Here is a 15554-nt window from a genome sequence, read left to right as displayed (position 1 = left end):
GGCACTAATTTAATATCCAAATTTACAACTACAAAACTCATTAAAATACTAAAACTTGAAGTGCACCTAGCAGTGCAAACTAGCAGTGCAGCTAGTAGCTTAAATTCTTAATTAGCAATGGAGACAGATGGATGGATTGACTTATTTATTTAGCCAAAAAAGGGCAAAAAACACAGATATACTTTCAGAATAAAAAAAAAAACGAAATAAATACCTATACTCTCTGGTGAGTATCTAAGAACTAACTGATTGTTAATGTAAAGTGCTCCGGAGAAACCGCTAAAGATTTTGTAGCATCTCATGATTCTGATTGGCTGGGTGATACAGACACTTACCAATTATACCAAGAAAGATCGCTATTACACCAAAATGTCACCCCCACATCGTTATGCAGCCCAATATTTTATTAATTAATAAATAGTGTGGATGTACGCTTATATTAATGTAAGGGTCTAGATGCCCGTCCTCCCAAGTTTCACTTTTTATATACTGGTATATCATTTTGACAAAAAAGTTGGCGGAGTAAAACCCAAGAGAAAATTGCAAGGCACAAGAACTCTCTTCCTCAGAGAATCTAGAGGTTGTCGCAGTACAAAGGAATGAAGTACTGAAAAACTATCAAAAATATAAACCCTCCTACCTCTCTAGAGGGAGGTAGTATCTACATAAAATATATTCCTTTAGTGTAAGCATACCCGCATTAATTTATACTAGATTACAGACGGTGTATTTTTGCGAGGTTTTTGCACTTTCTCTTTCACGCACCCGGCAACAGTGATGGCGTAGGTTCTAAGAATCCCCAGGCTTCTTTACAGCGTTTGAAGAAACACTGCATGATTATAATGGACCAGCATTGTCAAGGCTTTGAAATAAACTGTACCAGTTTTCAGAATAAAACTGTACCGCAAGAAATTAATTTGTACCATATGAACAGCATGTTAAAAATTTGCTATAACAATAGGAAAATTTTCGATAAAATAAAATGTTCTATACCATCAAATTTCCGAATGTACTACATTGTACCATGACCTTTAAACTGCGCCCAAAAAACGGTGTAATTGTACCGCATTGGCAACCTTGTGATGAACGACACTTACCACCATTCTTGTCAAATGAGGATGACTAGTTAGCTGCTGGCCTGATGCAATGCTCTTTCAACATTATCTGGACAGTACCTAGTAATTCACTATGTTGGTACTTTAGGCAGTAAGTCTGTGACAGCAAATTAATGTAAGGAGGAAAATATTATTAGCTTGGTGAAGCGAGTGAAGAAAATTATACCCGATTTACCAATTACGGTTTTATATTTCTATGTTTACCGTTGTTGCAATTATTACCACTGTTGCCACATAATTGCCATTGTTGCAATTATTCTGATGCGTGGCGACCGCGGAGAGGCGACGAGGCCTCTTCCTCACCCCTTGCAATGCTATTTCAATATTATCTAGCATTTATTCAGCCAGTAAATCTAAGAATGTGAGCTAATGTAAGGGCAAAAAGACTCTTACCTTGGCTGTAGCGACTGAAGATAATGCTTTGAGTTTGCAAAATAAGTACAATATTTTTAGGATCTGGTCCGGCTAGAGTTGAAACCCGTCTTGAGCACAGAAATTCATAAGCTCTATTTACTTCTTCAAATTTTTCCTGAAATAAAAAGGAGAAATTAGAACTCTTATTTTTTTTTTTAATAAGACAGAAAAAACACAATATAATATAAACAAGAGCTAAGAGCTCATATGGCACTTGTGACGAGGTCGGAAGAGCCAAGACCCCAGAGCTCACATGGTATGAGCTCTAGCAAAATTTTTAGAATCAATAGATTGCTTTAAAAGGAAAATCAGAGGCTTAATGCCGGTCAGGTTTTAAAATAAGAGCTCTGAGTCACGAGGTCCTTCCAAATGTCAAAATTCATTAAGATCCGATCACCCACTCCTAAATTAACAAAACCTCAATTTTTCTAATTTTTTCTATCCCTTCAGCCCCCAGATGGTCGAATCTGGGAAAACGACTTTATCAAGTCAATTTGTGCTGCTCCCTGGCACCCCTACCATTTTTCATCACCCTAGCACGTCCAGAAGCACCAAACTCGCCAAAGCACTGAGCCCCACCCCATAACTCTCACAAAGAGAGCGGATCCCGTCCGGTTACGTCAATCACGTATCTAAGACATTTATAAGCGTTTTCCAAGATTTCCAGTTTCCCCCTCCAACTCTCCCCAATGTCAACAGATCTGATCAGGATTTGAAATAAGAGCTCTGAGACATGAATTCCTTCTAAATAGCAAATTTCATTTAGGTCCGGTCACCCCTTCTTAAGTTAAAAATACCTCAATTTTTCTAATTTTTCCAAATTAACAACCCCCAGCTCCCCCAAAGAGAACGGATCTTTTCCAATTATATCAATCACGTATTTATAACTTGTGCTTATTCTTCCCATCATATTTCATCCCAATTTCTCCACTCTAAGCATTTTCCAAGATTTCCGGTTTCGAAGATTTCTGTTTCCCCCCTCCAGCCCTCTATGTCCCCGGATCCGATTGGAATTGAAAATGGAGCACCTGAGACATAATATTCTTCTATATATCAAGTCTCATTAAGATCCAATCACCCATTTTTAAGATACATCGATTTTCACGTTTTCCAGGAATTCCAGTTTCCCCTCCAACTCCTCCTAATGTCACCGGATCTGGTCGGGATTTATAATAAGAGTTGTAAAGCACAATATCCTTTTAAATATCAAATTTCATTAAGATCTGATCGCCCGTTCGTAAGTTATAAATACCTCACTTTTCCAATTTTTCCGAATTACTCCCCCCTCCCAACTCCACCAAAGAGAGCGGATCCGATTCGATTATGTCAGTCACGTATCTAGGAATTGTGCTTATTCTTCCCACCAATTTTCATTCCGATCTCTCCGCTTTAAGCGTTCTCCAAGATTTCCAGTCCCCTCCCCCCAATGACACTGGATCCGGTGGCTATTTAAAATAAAAGATCTGAGTTACGAGGTCCTTCTAAATATCAAATTTCATTAAGATCCGGTCACCCGTTTTTAAGTTACAAATACCTCAATTTTTCAAATTTGCCCATATTAACACACCCAGCTCCTCCAAAGAGAACGGATCCAATCCAATTATGTCAATCATGTTTCTATAACTTGTACTTATTCTTCCCATCCAGTTTCATCCTGATCTCTCCACTCTAAGCGTTTTCCAAGATTTCTGTTTCACCCTCCAGCCCCCCATGTCCCCAGATCTGATTCAAATTGAAAATGGAGCATCCGAGACATAAGATCCTTTTATATATCAAGTTTCATTAAGATCCAATCACCCATTCGAAAGATAAAGATACCTCAATTTTCACGTTTTCCAAGAATTCTGGTTTGCCCCTCCAACTCCGCCCAACGTCACCGGATCTGGTCGGGATTTAAAATAAGAGCTCTAAAGCAAAAGATCCTTCTAAATATCAAATTAAGATCTGATCACCCGTTCGTAAATTACAAATAACTATTTTTTTCGAATTACTCCCCCCCCGGATCCACGAAAGAGAGCGGATCCGTTCCGGTTATGTCAGGGGATAGTGCCCTTTTAATAGTAGAAAGTGATTAGATGGCAACTAACATTCCTCTTACGCCCACTATTTTCCCAAATACACCCAGTTAAAATTTGAGATAGCCATTTTCTTCAGCGTAGTTAAGAGGTCCGGAAATTATGTTTCCGAGGATGACCATCCCCCAGAGCCCTCAGGGCAAAGATTGCAAGTTTTGCCCTGGAGGCATATAAAGTTAGTATAAAAAGGATGGTCGTAGAAACTTCAGAGGGGGCTTATTGGATTGATCATCAGAAGTTCAAGCACCCTATATAAGATTAAAAGTCATCAAAGGTCGGATACCCCCCACACCTCGTATTTTCCTGAAATGAATCTGCTGGAAATTTTGAAATGGCCATTTGTTGTCGTAGTAATTTCTAAAAAGGGATCATTCGATTGGAATTGAAAGGGCTAGTGCCCATTTTAAGTCAATAGTGAATGAAGGGCATCTAACCCTCCTCCCACGCTCAAAATTTTCTCAAACACTCGGTCACTGAAAAAGGTATTCATGTTTGAAATTCATTTCCCAAAAAGACTAAGGAAAAACAGGTAAGCCTTTCAGACAATGTTGAGGAGAGTGCTGAACTAAATCAAAACATGTTATGTGTTTATGGCTTGTCAAAAGGGCATAACTCATGAATGACTGGGTATATCGATTTGGAACTTTTAGGAAATGATAAGGGACATGATAAAAAAGGGAATATTTGTATGCTAACACTGCTACTACAATTACCTCTAGTCCCCGGCGTCGCATCTATAAGGGAAGGCCATCGCGATCATTGTTCACCGGAATTTTTTTTTTTCATCAGTCTTTCTCAAATATCATCTTTAATTTACAACAGATTTTTAGGTAGAAACTTCGCGAGTCATTCGCTGAATGCTCGTCTTCTTAGTTGTTCATCAAGAGGAGTAGAAATCTGGTAGAAATGAAATGGCTTAATCTGTTTTGGTTTAGTTTCTCTTTTAATTCATATGTGTTTTTCGTGTGTTTTATGCTTCGTTCTTTTTTTTGTGAGTTTTTGGACTTTTTTTAGTGTTCCTTTCAATTTGTACATATATATGTTTATTTCTTGTTCTTTTCTGTATTATTAGAATTTTTTGTCCCCTTCCCTTTTTTCCTGACTTGTATTTGTTCAAGTTTAGTTTGACCGATTTTTTTTTTGTTTGACTCATAATTTGATTATTCATTATTATTAGTGTTCTTTGCTTTGTTTACTTTGTTAGTCGACTCTGAAGTCCGAATTCGGCCCTTTGAGGGCTTGTGATAGTGATCTTTTTGAAATAAATATCTATCTTATCTTTCAGGCAAACTTCAGAAGTACATTAGAGCTGCGGGATGTGGCCATAATTAATGCGAATTAAAATCAGCTTATCCACTTTCTGTGGACTGAAGTCCTTTCTCTTCTACGCCATTATCGTAGTCACAATCAAGACTACAACCAAAAAAATAGTTTTTCTGCGGTCACACTAGTCGCAGGAATAGATAATAACTTTCTGGCAAGTGCGGCGATCTACGGAATTTTATCACGATTGTGTCTCCAGAACTGAAGAACGTTGCCGTCACCGTCGTCTTCGGTTTTATTCGATTGAATCACAGCTCATACGATTGGAAATTGGAAGAGCAAATGCCCTTATATATAGACGAAAGTGATTGGAGGGCAACTAAACCCCGTCCCGCGCCCACCATTTCTCCTAACACATCCAACAAAAATTTTGAGATGGCCATTTTATTCGATGTAGTTGAAAGGTCCAGAAATTATGTCTTTGAGGGTGATCACCCCCCTCCCAAATTCCTCAGGGCAAGGGTTGTAAGTTATGCCCTGGGGCCATATAAGGTTTTTATAGAAAGGTTGGTCTTTTTAAGATTCAGAGTTATCAGAGTGGATACCCCCCCCCCATACACACCTCGTATTTTCCCAAGATGCATCTGATAGAAATTTTGACATTACAATTTGTTGTCGTAGAAACTTCAAAAATGATTCATTCGATTGTTAATTGAAAGGGCCTATTTAATAGTCAAAAATGATCTGAGGGCATTATGCCCCCCCTCACGCCAATCAATTCCCAAAACACATCTAATTAAAATTTGGATTATACGCCCTGAGGGTATATAAGGTTTTTATGGAAAGGGTGGTTGAATAAACTCGGGAGGGGGCTCAATTGATTGGAAATCAGATGATCTAGTTCCCTTTTAAGAGTCAAAGTGATTGGGGGCAGCCACCCCCCTACGTTTTATTTTCCACAAATGTATCCGATAAAATTTTAAAATAACAATTTGTTCAGAATAGCCCAAAGATCATACAATAAGGCATTTGGGGTGTACATAATCCCCCAGAGTATGGGAGAGGGGGATAAGGTCGTAAGACATGCCCCAAGGGCATAGAAGATTTTTATGGCAGGGGTGGTCGTGTTAACTTTTTGAAGCGGCTGACTTGATTTGAAATGTAGTTGTTTTTTTTTTTTTTTTTTTTTTTTTTTTTTTTTTTTTTTTTTTTTTTAAGTCAATCACGATTGAGAACAACTAGCCAAGACATCCTCTTTTCCAAAAACACATTCACTTGAAATTGTGAGATAGCCATTTTGCTACCAATAGTCAAAAAATCATATAACAATGTCTTTAGGGTGGACACAATCACCCAGAGCCCATGGGTAAGGGTTTTAAATTATGCCCCAGGGAATATAAGGTTTTTTCTTGAAAGGGTGGTCGTATAAGATTTGAATCGGATGGAACTCATTTGATTGGAAGTCGGAAGTTTAGTACCCTTTTTAAGAGTCAACTGAATGGAGGGACGTCAGCCCACCTCCATGCCTATCATTCCCTAAAATGTACCCGATAGAAATGTTGAGTGAGCTATCTTGTTCAGCAATGTTGGAAATTCCAGTATTGGGGATGTCAACCTCCACACAGTCCTAAGTACAAGGGCTGTAGGTTAGGCAATTCGTTCATTGTTTACTTGTTTACATTGTGTTACTATTGTTTACATTGTTACTATTGTTTATTCGTTCATTGTTATTCGTTCATTATATGTCATTGAGAAAGGTATGCATGTTTGAGCTTTACTTTCCATGAAGAGGAATGGTATTCAGGTAAGCCTTTCAGAGAAATATGAGGGGAGGGTTGAACTAAATCAAAACACGTCATGTGTATACGGATTGTCAAAAGGGTACAACACAGGAACAACTGAGTATATTCATTTGGATAATTCAGGAAATGATCAGAAAGATAATCCAAAAGGCGTTATATGCATGCTATCAATACAACTACGTCCATTACTACTACCAAACTACTCCATTTACAGCATTAAGGGAAATTTGAACTAAATTAAAAGACGCTATGTGAATTCACGTCGTCAAAATAGCATAATTCAGAGAATACTTAAACTGGAAATTTCACCTATTACTATTACTGCACCATTTACTACTACTAATTCAATTGCAACTACTTGTAGGGCTAAGAGCATTGAGATGAAAATTTCAAGAAGTATAATCAGAAGGACATATCAGCAATGTCATAGCAATGGCTAATTGTATTAAGTTGAAACTTCCAGGACTTAATGAGAGAGATGTTCAACTGACCAAAAGGAAGTAGATTAATACTACTGCTGCTAGTGGTACTACCCCTACATACTATTACTAGTAATATCAATACTACTACTGTAACTACTATTACGACTATGCCTAAGGGCATGAAGGTGAAATTTTCAAAAAATTTTGAGGGGGGAAGATGAACTGAATCTGAACGCGCCCTCTGTATGCAGTTTGTAAAAAGGATGTAACAGCAATATCTTAGGAATAGTTTGATGTGTGAAGTTGAAACTAACAGGACTTGTTGTGAGGGATGTTGAACTTACCAAAAGAAAATATTTGCATCCTAATGCTACTGCTTCTACTCATATTACCGCTACTGTTACTATTATTAATACTTCTATTAATACTACTGTACTAAAATTTAGGCTACTACAATTATCTCTACAGCTACTATTACTATTACTACTATTAAAACTAAGGATACTAAGGCAAAAAATTTTGGATGTATAGAAACTATATAGAACTAATTCGAAGCACACTACGCCAACACAGGTTGTCAAGCGGACGCATCACAAATGCTTCAGGAACGGTTGATGGTATTAAGCTGAAACTTTCAGCGTGTGTTGAAGGGGATGTCGAAGAGACCAAAGGTGCTATGCACATCCTACTAATGCTGCTACAACTATTGCTAGTGTACAATCCAAGGGTATTAAGGTGAAGCTTTTGAGGAATATTTAGGCGGATGTTGAACTAAATAAAAAAAAAACTACGAGCATATGAACTTTCAAAAAGGTGACAAAGCAATATCTGAAGAATAACTTATATTATTAGTTTCGACTTTTAAGGGTAAGGTGTGGGGGATTTTGAACTAGCCAGAAGGCACTATATATGTACTTTTAATACTACCACTACAGTTAATATAACTAATGACGCTAAACGTATTAACATCAAACTTTTAAGGAACGTTTAAGAGTTTCAATCAAAGGGAAAAACTGTATGCATGCAGGTTTTGACATGGGCAAATAAGCAACATCATAGGCAGCACCACTCTGTAATAGGTAGAGATGTTATAGAAACTTTTAAAGGAGCTAATTCAATTCAAATTAAAAGTTCTGGTGCCTTTTTTAAGAGGAACAAGAGATTGGAGGGCAAGTATCCTTTCTCTCAAGCTTATTCATTTTTCAAACCCATACAGTCAAAATTTTGAGACAGCCATTTTGTTCAGTATAGTAGAACGGTCCAGCAACTATATCTTTAGAGATAGTAGGCATGTCAACCCTCACTATTATGTTCTATTGGCCCATTATGCTTTAAAACTAAATGTTACTTTAAAATAAATCAAAAGCTATTGTATTTATGGTTGGCAGTAAGATACTTCAGCAATATATCGAGAATGACAGGGGGTATTAAGTAAAAACTTTTGGAAATACTACTATTACTACTTCTGCTTTTACAATTTAAATTTAAAAAAAGAGTGTAAGCGTATCCAGGTTGTCAAAAAGCATAAATAGAATCTCTTGGGAATATTTTTTCCAAAAGATTTAATAAGAAAAGTTTTATTTTTCAGGTCAACTTCAGAATCTATAAAATTAAATTAAAAGATACTGTTTGTGTCAGGATCGAAAATTGTTGAAAAAGTTTCTCCAACATACAAATAGCAACCCATACTATGGATTCGTATTTTTTCAATCTATACTATGGAATATTATTTTTTCGATGAAAAAGACTATATCAATAAAAAACGAAGAGGAATTAATTAAAAGACTTTTCCCACGAAAACAGTTTTTCAAAGAAAAGTAAAGAGCTCCATTCAACAAAAATGAGTAAAAATAAAGTGAAATAACATTCCAACCGTAAATCTATCACAAATCACTATCAATAAATAAGTAAAACTCAAAACGAACAGAAAAAAAAATAGGCGAGTCAAACTCAGAACGAGGAAAAATTAATATGACTAGGGCTGATAAACCCCGTGCCAACTTGAGACTAGAACACAATTTGCGCTTTACTGAAAACAAAAAACGTATGATTTTTTTTCTTTTTTCTTCCCTTCATAAATAAACAATTATCAAAACATCAAGGAACAAATATCAGTGTATGTCAATTAAACTGACAATTCATGGTCATTATCTTTTTTTTTTCTTTTTTTTTTTGTTCAAACTCCATTGCTCCATTGCAATGTTGTGCAAAGTCAACAAAGACTATTTGCAACACCAACAACATGAACACCTAAAGAATGGGGGGGGGGATGGTTCAGATGATCAGTCAATTCCCATCCCTCCCTTTCCACTTCTCATAAAAACCAGGAAACAAGTCGACATACCCTTCCATTTGGATTCTTGTCTGGATGATAGAGCTGTGCAAGTTTAAAATAAGCTTTCCTAATGGTTGACTCTTCATGCTGCTTGTTGTCCACAGGAAGGGACAAATTTAAGACACTCAACGCTTCTTCTACTGACATAGATGGCGGCTTTTTTTCGATCTCGTTATTCCATGATTGCAAAACATCCTTTAATAGCTCAACCTAAAATGAATATTTCTCATGAAATGAGAATTTCTCACATGAAATGATATTTCCTTATGAAATAAGAATATCAATATAATCAGGGGGTTCATGCTGCATAAGGTTTAGACAATAATATCTGCAGTGTTGGAATATTATGAAGTGCACGCTTAATGTGTTATTAAAATTGCATTTGATTACTAAAATGTATGACAAATCGGCAAAATAGGGCAGACAAGGGGTTGGTAGTTCACCCTTGGTAATAAAAAAAAAATAGGGTAAAACCAACTCAATAAAAAAATGGTAAAAAAATTCAACTCGAGAAAACCTGGCAACCGTGCGTCTTAGATAATATTTACCAGGAGAAAAAATGACAATCAGTTTTCCAAATTTATTTGAAAAATATTCAGTATAAACAAAATCCTTTGACTAGATAACTAAACAAGAAAACATTGGACATATAAGAAAAAAGAGTTAAATCAAAGCAAGTGAGAAAAATTGAAAAATACAATTATTTTAGCCGAAAACCCCACTCAGCCGTCTTCAATGAGGAAGAAAAATAAAAAATATAGACATAAGAATTTCATCTATACGTTTTTTTTTTATTCTTTATCCTGCTCTAAGGACGGTTGAGCGGAGGCATTAACTGAAATATTTGCGTTTTTTCTTCTTGATTCCCTGGCTGTGATTCATCTCGTTTTTATTCGTTGTCCTACGCTTTGTAATGCTTAGCCAGTGTATTTGAGCCCCTAGTTATTTGATAAAACTACAATAAATTAAATAATAAAATTATCCGAGGGTTGTTTCCTTAATATGTGGCCAGTTTTATAATAATTTATTACCCACTATCTACAACATATGTAAATAAATGCAAAGAAAAAAGTGAGTGGAGATCATTATCTAAACTGAAAACAAAAATATACTTGACTTACTTGACTTAACGCTCTTGCTCATCAGGGTCGTCAGCGTAGAGGGAACTGGTTGACAACGCCGTCAGTCTTCTCCAAGTAGCCCTGTACAGGGCTAAGGATGGGGCTTCATTTGGGTTAATGTTGCGATTGGGCACGCATTGGTTTACTACATCAGCCCATCGAGTGCGTGACCTTCCTCGAGGGCGTTTCCAGCCATTTTCCGAGGTATTGAACCGAGATTATCCTTGCGGGGGTACTTAGCGGGAGACGGAGTAGGTGGCCTTACTACCTTAGAGAGCTGGCTTCTACTTGGGTAGAGAGGTTCGCCAGCTTGAAGGTCTTCAGGATCTCAGTATTGCGGATCTTGTCATACCATTTGAAGCCTTCGACTCGACGCAGGTGTCTAGCCTGAACAAAATCGACCCTTCTTAGCTGTGTCTGGGTCATCGGCCATGTCTCAGATGAGTACAGCATAATGCTTGAGACTGTGGCGTTGTAAATTCGGGCTTTGGTATGGCGGCTGATTTGCGGTTTGTGGAAGACTGCTCCCAAGAGTCGTCCGAATACAGAGCTTGCCTTGGCTGATCTGGCTGAGGTTTTGGCGTCAAGTGTGCCACTTGAGGATATAATTGATCCGAGATATGTGAAATGCCTTACCACATCGACAGCTTAGCCGTTAATCACAACAGTTGAGAGTGAGCTGATGCGGTCTTTTCTATGGGCATGATCTTTGTTTTCTTTCAGTTGATTTGCAGCCCAACTTTAGAGGCTGTGGAGAAGAGCGTCTCGAGTACAGACTTAAGTTGGTCGAGATTGTCACTAAGGACAGCTACATCGTCCGCGAAGGCAACATCGGCCAGAGTCCTCCCGGCATAACTGATGCCGAAAGGGTGGGCATGGTACGTCTTGTTCAGGATGTGGTTGATCACCCAGTTAAAAAGCTGAGGTGCAGCAGCACATCCTTGCCGTACTCCATTTTGTATTGGGAAGGAAAAAGGAAGCTTCCCGTTAGCCAGGAGGGCGCTGTCTGTGTTGCTGTAAAGTTCTTTGAATAGGCTGACTATCTTTGCAGGTAGGCCCGCAGCTTTCAGAATTAGCCAAAGGGACGGTCTGTCAACAGTGTCAAAGGCTGAACGAAAGTCAATGAAAGCTATGTAGGCTTTTTTGTTGAATTCCACTGTCTTCTCAACGATCTGTCTAACCGTGTGAATCTGCTCAGTTGTCGATCTTCCTGGCATGAATCCGGCTTGTTGGGGGCGGCGCAAAGTATGTAGGAAACTTGTTGCACGTTTCAGCAGTAGCATCGCAAACAGCTTTCCAGGAACAGACAGCAGGGTGATACCGCGGTAGTTGCTGCAGTCCGTCTTGCTCCCCTTGCGCCTAAACACCGCCACAAGGATTCCTTTCTTCCAGTCTGTGGAACTTCAGACTGCGCCAGTCTGTCCGGTTTTTTTCGAAAAGTGAAATCCCCCCCTAAATTAAGATATACTAATTTAAAAGACATAGGCCGTGAATCAGTATTAAAAAAAAGCATCCTTCTATAAAAATAAACTTACAGGGTGTTTGATTGGCCAATCAGGATATCGGGAGATGTTACATAAATGGCGAAGGTAAAAGATATTACAAAATAACTCCGCCTCCAGCTGTGGATAGGTGATAGCAGGTACAGGGCAGTATTGGTAAAGAGCTCTTGTGTTGCTTGACAAGCGAGGCGAAAAATCAGATATATGACCAGCGATCTTTTCAATCATCATCCGCCTAAAAAAAAAGAAATCAAGGAAGGAAATACTACAGCGCTTATAAAATAGACAGAGTGCAAACACGATAAATGATCCCTTTCTGGACCAACTTTCTTTACAATATTTGAAGTATTTAGCTCAGCTAGGTTAATGAAATTAGCCAATGAACAGGGATTTCAGACTTTGACAATTAATCTGATTGTCCAAAATTCCATTTACCTGGCTCTACTAAGTTTTTGATATCAAATATATTTTACCTGGAAAGTGATTCTTTAATTTTTAAAAGATATTTTGTAGGGTAGGGGGGAGGGAGTTGGAACAAATCAAGGAAATGAAAATCAGGCTACAACGTTAGTCTATAGGATACGACTTAATGCATCATTTCTAAAACAATAACAGTGAATAAACACTACCCCAACAGAAAGTAGTTCACATTTGCATTATGTAAAGACTCATCTTCCGAATATTTTTCCTGGAAGAAGGGGAGGATAAAACTTGAAAAGTTCACCTTAATGTCATAGTTTTTTTCTAAGAGGGAGTAGAGTGATCCTTCCCTTTCAGTTTTAAGCGCAAGGATAATATTCCAGTTATACGGTTCAGCATTGCTGGTGAAAATGAAATTCGCTGGAATTTGATTAAAGCATGTTTATTGAGTCTATCTACAAACTGCTTCTCTGAGAAAAAATAACCCAAGTTTGAGAAGATCTAGTACTCGAGTCCCGCAACAGTTACGCCTGTTGACAAAGGAGTCATGAATTATCTATGGTATACGTTCTTCCTCAATTGTAACGTAATACTAGTAGCCTACTACACAAGTAGGAAAATATAAACGTGAAGAAATTGGCTTGGAAAAACCGTAACAACACTGAATGCTTCCCAAAGGTCGTCTGTAAGAGGGTTCGATACCTTAAAAATCGAGACTCAACGTAGGCTGACCGTCTCACAGACAAAAAGTTCATTAGAGAATTGTCTAAAAGACTCGCTATCATTGAAAGCTTTTGAGAATTTGCAGTTTTACTATGAAATTTGACTAAAATGACAGTGAAACTGTGTTGGCAAGTTTTCAATCTATATGGGAGCACCACAGGGGACACCCAAGGGTGCCAAATTGATCAAATGACATTTTTATAAGCTAATTTTTTGCCGTTTTCAGAGCAGGTAGTTGAATACTTTTAGGGACTGCCCTTTTATGAACTTTAGAAAGAAAACTCTGCTTAGTTTAAAAAAAAAATCACACTTCCTAATCATATAGATTTCACTAAAACTGAACGTCTCTGTCTCCGACACAAAACGAGAGAAGTTCAGTGGTTACTCTAGGGTTTCCGGGACAAAAGGTGTCGGCTTCTAGTTTTCTATCGTTTATTCAGATCTCTTATCCACGCTCTACAAGTTACAGCCCAACCAAGTTTAAATAATTTGGCCAGACAAACTAAAAGAAATAAAACTGACAAGATAGGGTAATTTTTTATGGTATCGAATGCTCTTAATACTATATCTCTCTTGACCCTTTTGCAAGATTCATCATAAAGGTAAGACGACTGCTGCTCTCAGCTACCATCTTTTTTAATTTAAAAGGATTAGGCCTTAGATGGCTCTGGTATGTCAATCATAAAGATTATGCTTCAAGTTAAGTTTGACCATTAAAGTCGTAAATATTGTGGGAGCTTACCTTGGCCTTTCTTTCTAAGCTGGGCCACCAGCAGGAGCATTAGGTCTAGTCAAGTAAGTGCTAACACTTAAGACTTTATAAAAAAACAAAAGCAAGGTGCTGCTTTTAATTATGGTTATTATTTTAAATTACCGCAGTAGTCATGGCAGTTTTCTCAAAATTCCTCTTAGAAAGGAAATCCTTTGCGATTTACATCTGGTGGGAGCTTACTCTACCCAAATCTGTTAGCTCAGGCAGAAGAGGTGGATACGTTTTTCAAGCGAGGCCCTTTAGAAGGTCAGCCTCGATTATTAAATATTATACTTATGTACTGTTCTGTATAGTATACTCACCACTCTTTTATTAGTAAACTTTAGAGCGACTAATGCACATTGTTCGTATCGATTAGTGGATAAACGATATCGAATAGTATATTACTTAAAGCCTCAGTTTGAGCCAAAAAGCACTCGAGATGTTTATATCAGGAAATTCATCTAGGAAGAAAAAATACATTACCTGATACCTTTTTTATTCTCTTTCAAAACTTAATAATCGCTTCTGGGAAAAATTCCATTTTGAGCCCTTAATGGAGCCCCACAAGGGAACTTAACACACTTTTTAGACTGCGATGCTAAGTTAAACAAGAGCTAAGAGCTCATATGGCACTTGTGACGAGGCGAGAAGAGCTAAGAGCCAAGAGATCATATGGTATGAGCTCTAACAAAATTCTATGAATCAATAAATTGATTTAAAAAGGAAATTAAGAGGCTTAATGCCGGTCAAGATTTAAAATAAGAGCTCTGAGTCACAAAGTCCTTCTAAATATCAAAATTCATTAAGATCCGATCACCCACTCGTAAGTTATAAATACCTAATTTTTTCTAATTTTTCCTCTCCCTTTTGCCCCCCAGATGGTCGAATCTGGGAAAACGACTTTATCAAGTCAAATTGTGCAGCTCCCTGACACGCCAACCAATTTTCATCGCCCTAGCACGTCCAGAAGCACCGAACTCGCCAAATCACTGAACCCCTCCCCCCAACTCCCCCAAAGAGAGCGAATCCAGTACGATTCTGTCAATCACGTATAAAGGACATTTGTTTATTCTATCCACCAAGCTTCATCCCGATTCCTACACTCCAAGTGTTTTTCCAAGATTTCCCCCTCCAAATCCCCACAATGTCAAAAGATCTGGTCGGGATTTGAAATAAGAGCTCTGAGACATGAATTCCTTCTAAAAATCAAATTTCATTACGATCCGATCATCTATTCGTAAGATATAAATACTCCAATTTTCATGTTTTCCAAGAATTCCGGTTCCCCCCTCCAACTTCCCCGAATGTCAAAGGATCTGGTCGGAATTTGAAATTAGAACTTTAAAGCACAAGATCCTTCTAAATATCAAATTTCATTAAGATCTGGTCACCGTTTCGTAAGTTACAAATACCTCAATTTTCAATATTACCCCCTCCCCCCCCCCCAATTCCACCAAAGACAGCAGATCCGGTCCAGTTATGTCAGTCACGTATCTTAGACAGGTTTCTATTCTTCCCATCCAGTTTCATCCTGATTTCACCGCTTTAAGTATTTTCTAAGATTTCCGGTCCCCCCAACTGCCCCCCCCCCCCAATTACGCTTGATCC

General features: G+C 37.9%; 1 protein-coding gene across 1 annotated transcript in view; it reads right to left on the bottom strand.

The window, feature by feature from the left end:
• LOC136028322 (dnaJ homolog subfamily C member 13-like) overlaps positions 1-15554 on the bottom strand; it is a 227470-nt gene that overhangs the window by 78463 nt on the left and 133453 nt on the right. Inside the window, exons 20-22 of the mRNA XM_065706093.1 lie at positions 12083-12284; positions 9436-9636; positions 1509-1644 (exon numbers count right to left, since the gene is read on the bottom strand). Coding sequence (XP_065562165.1) covers positions 1509-1644; positions 9436-9636; positions 12083-12284 — 539 coding nt within the window. The remainder of the gene's footprint in view (positions 1-1508; positions 1645-9435; positions 9637-12082; positions 12285-15554) is intronic.

This window comes from Artemia franciscana, chromosome 6 (genome assembly GCF_032884065.1).
Source record: "Artemia franciscana chromosome 6, ASM3288406v1, whole genome shotgun sequence".
NCBI classification, from domain to species: Eukaryota; Metazoa; Arthropoda; class Branchiopoda; order Anostraca; family Artemiidae; genus Artemia; species Artemia franciscana.
Note: the sequence above shows the minus strand (reverse complement) of the source record. Positions and strands in the feature narration are given on the sequence as shown.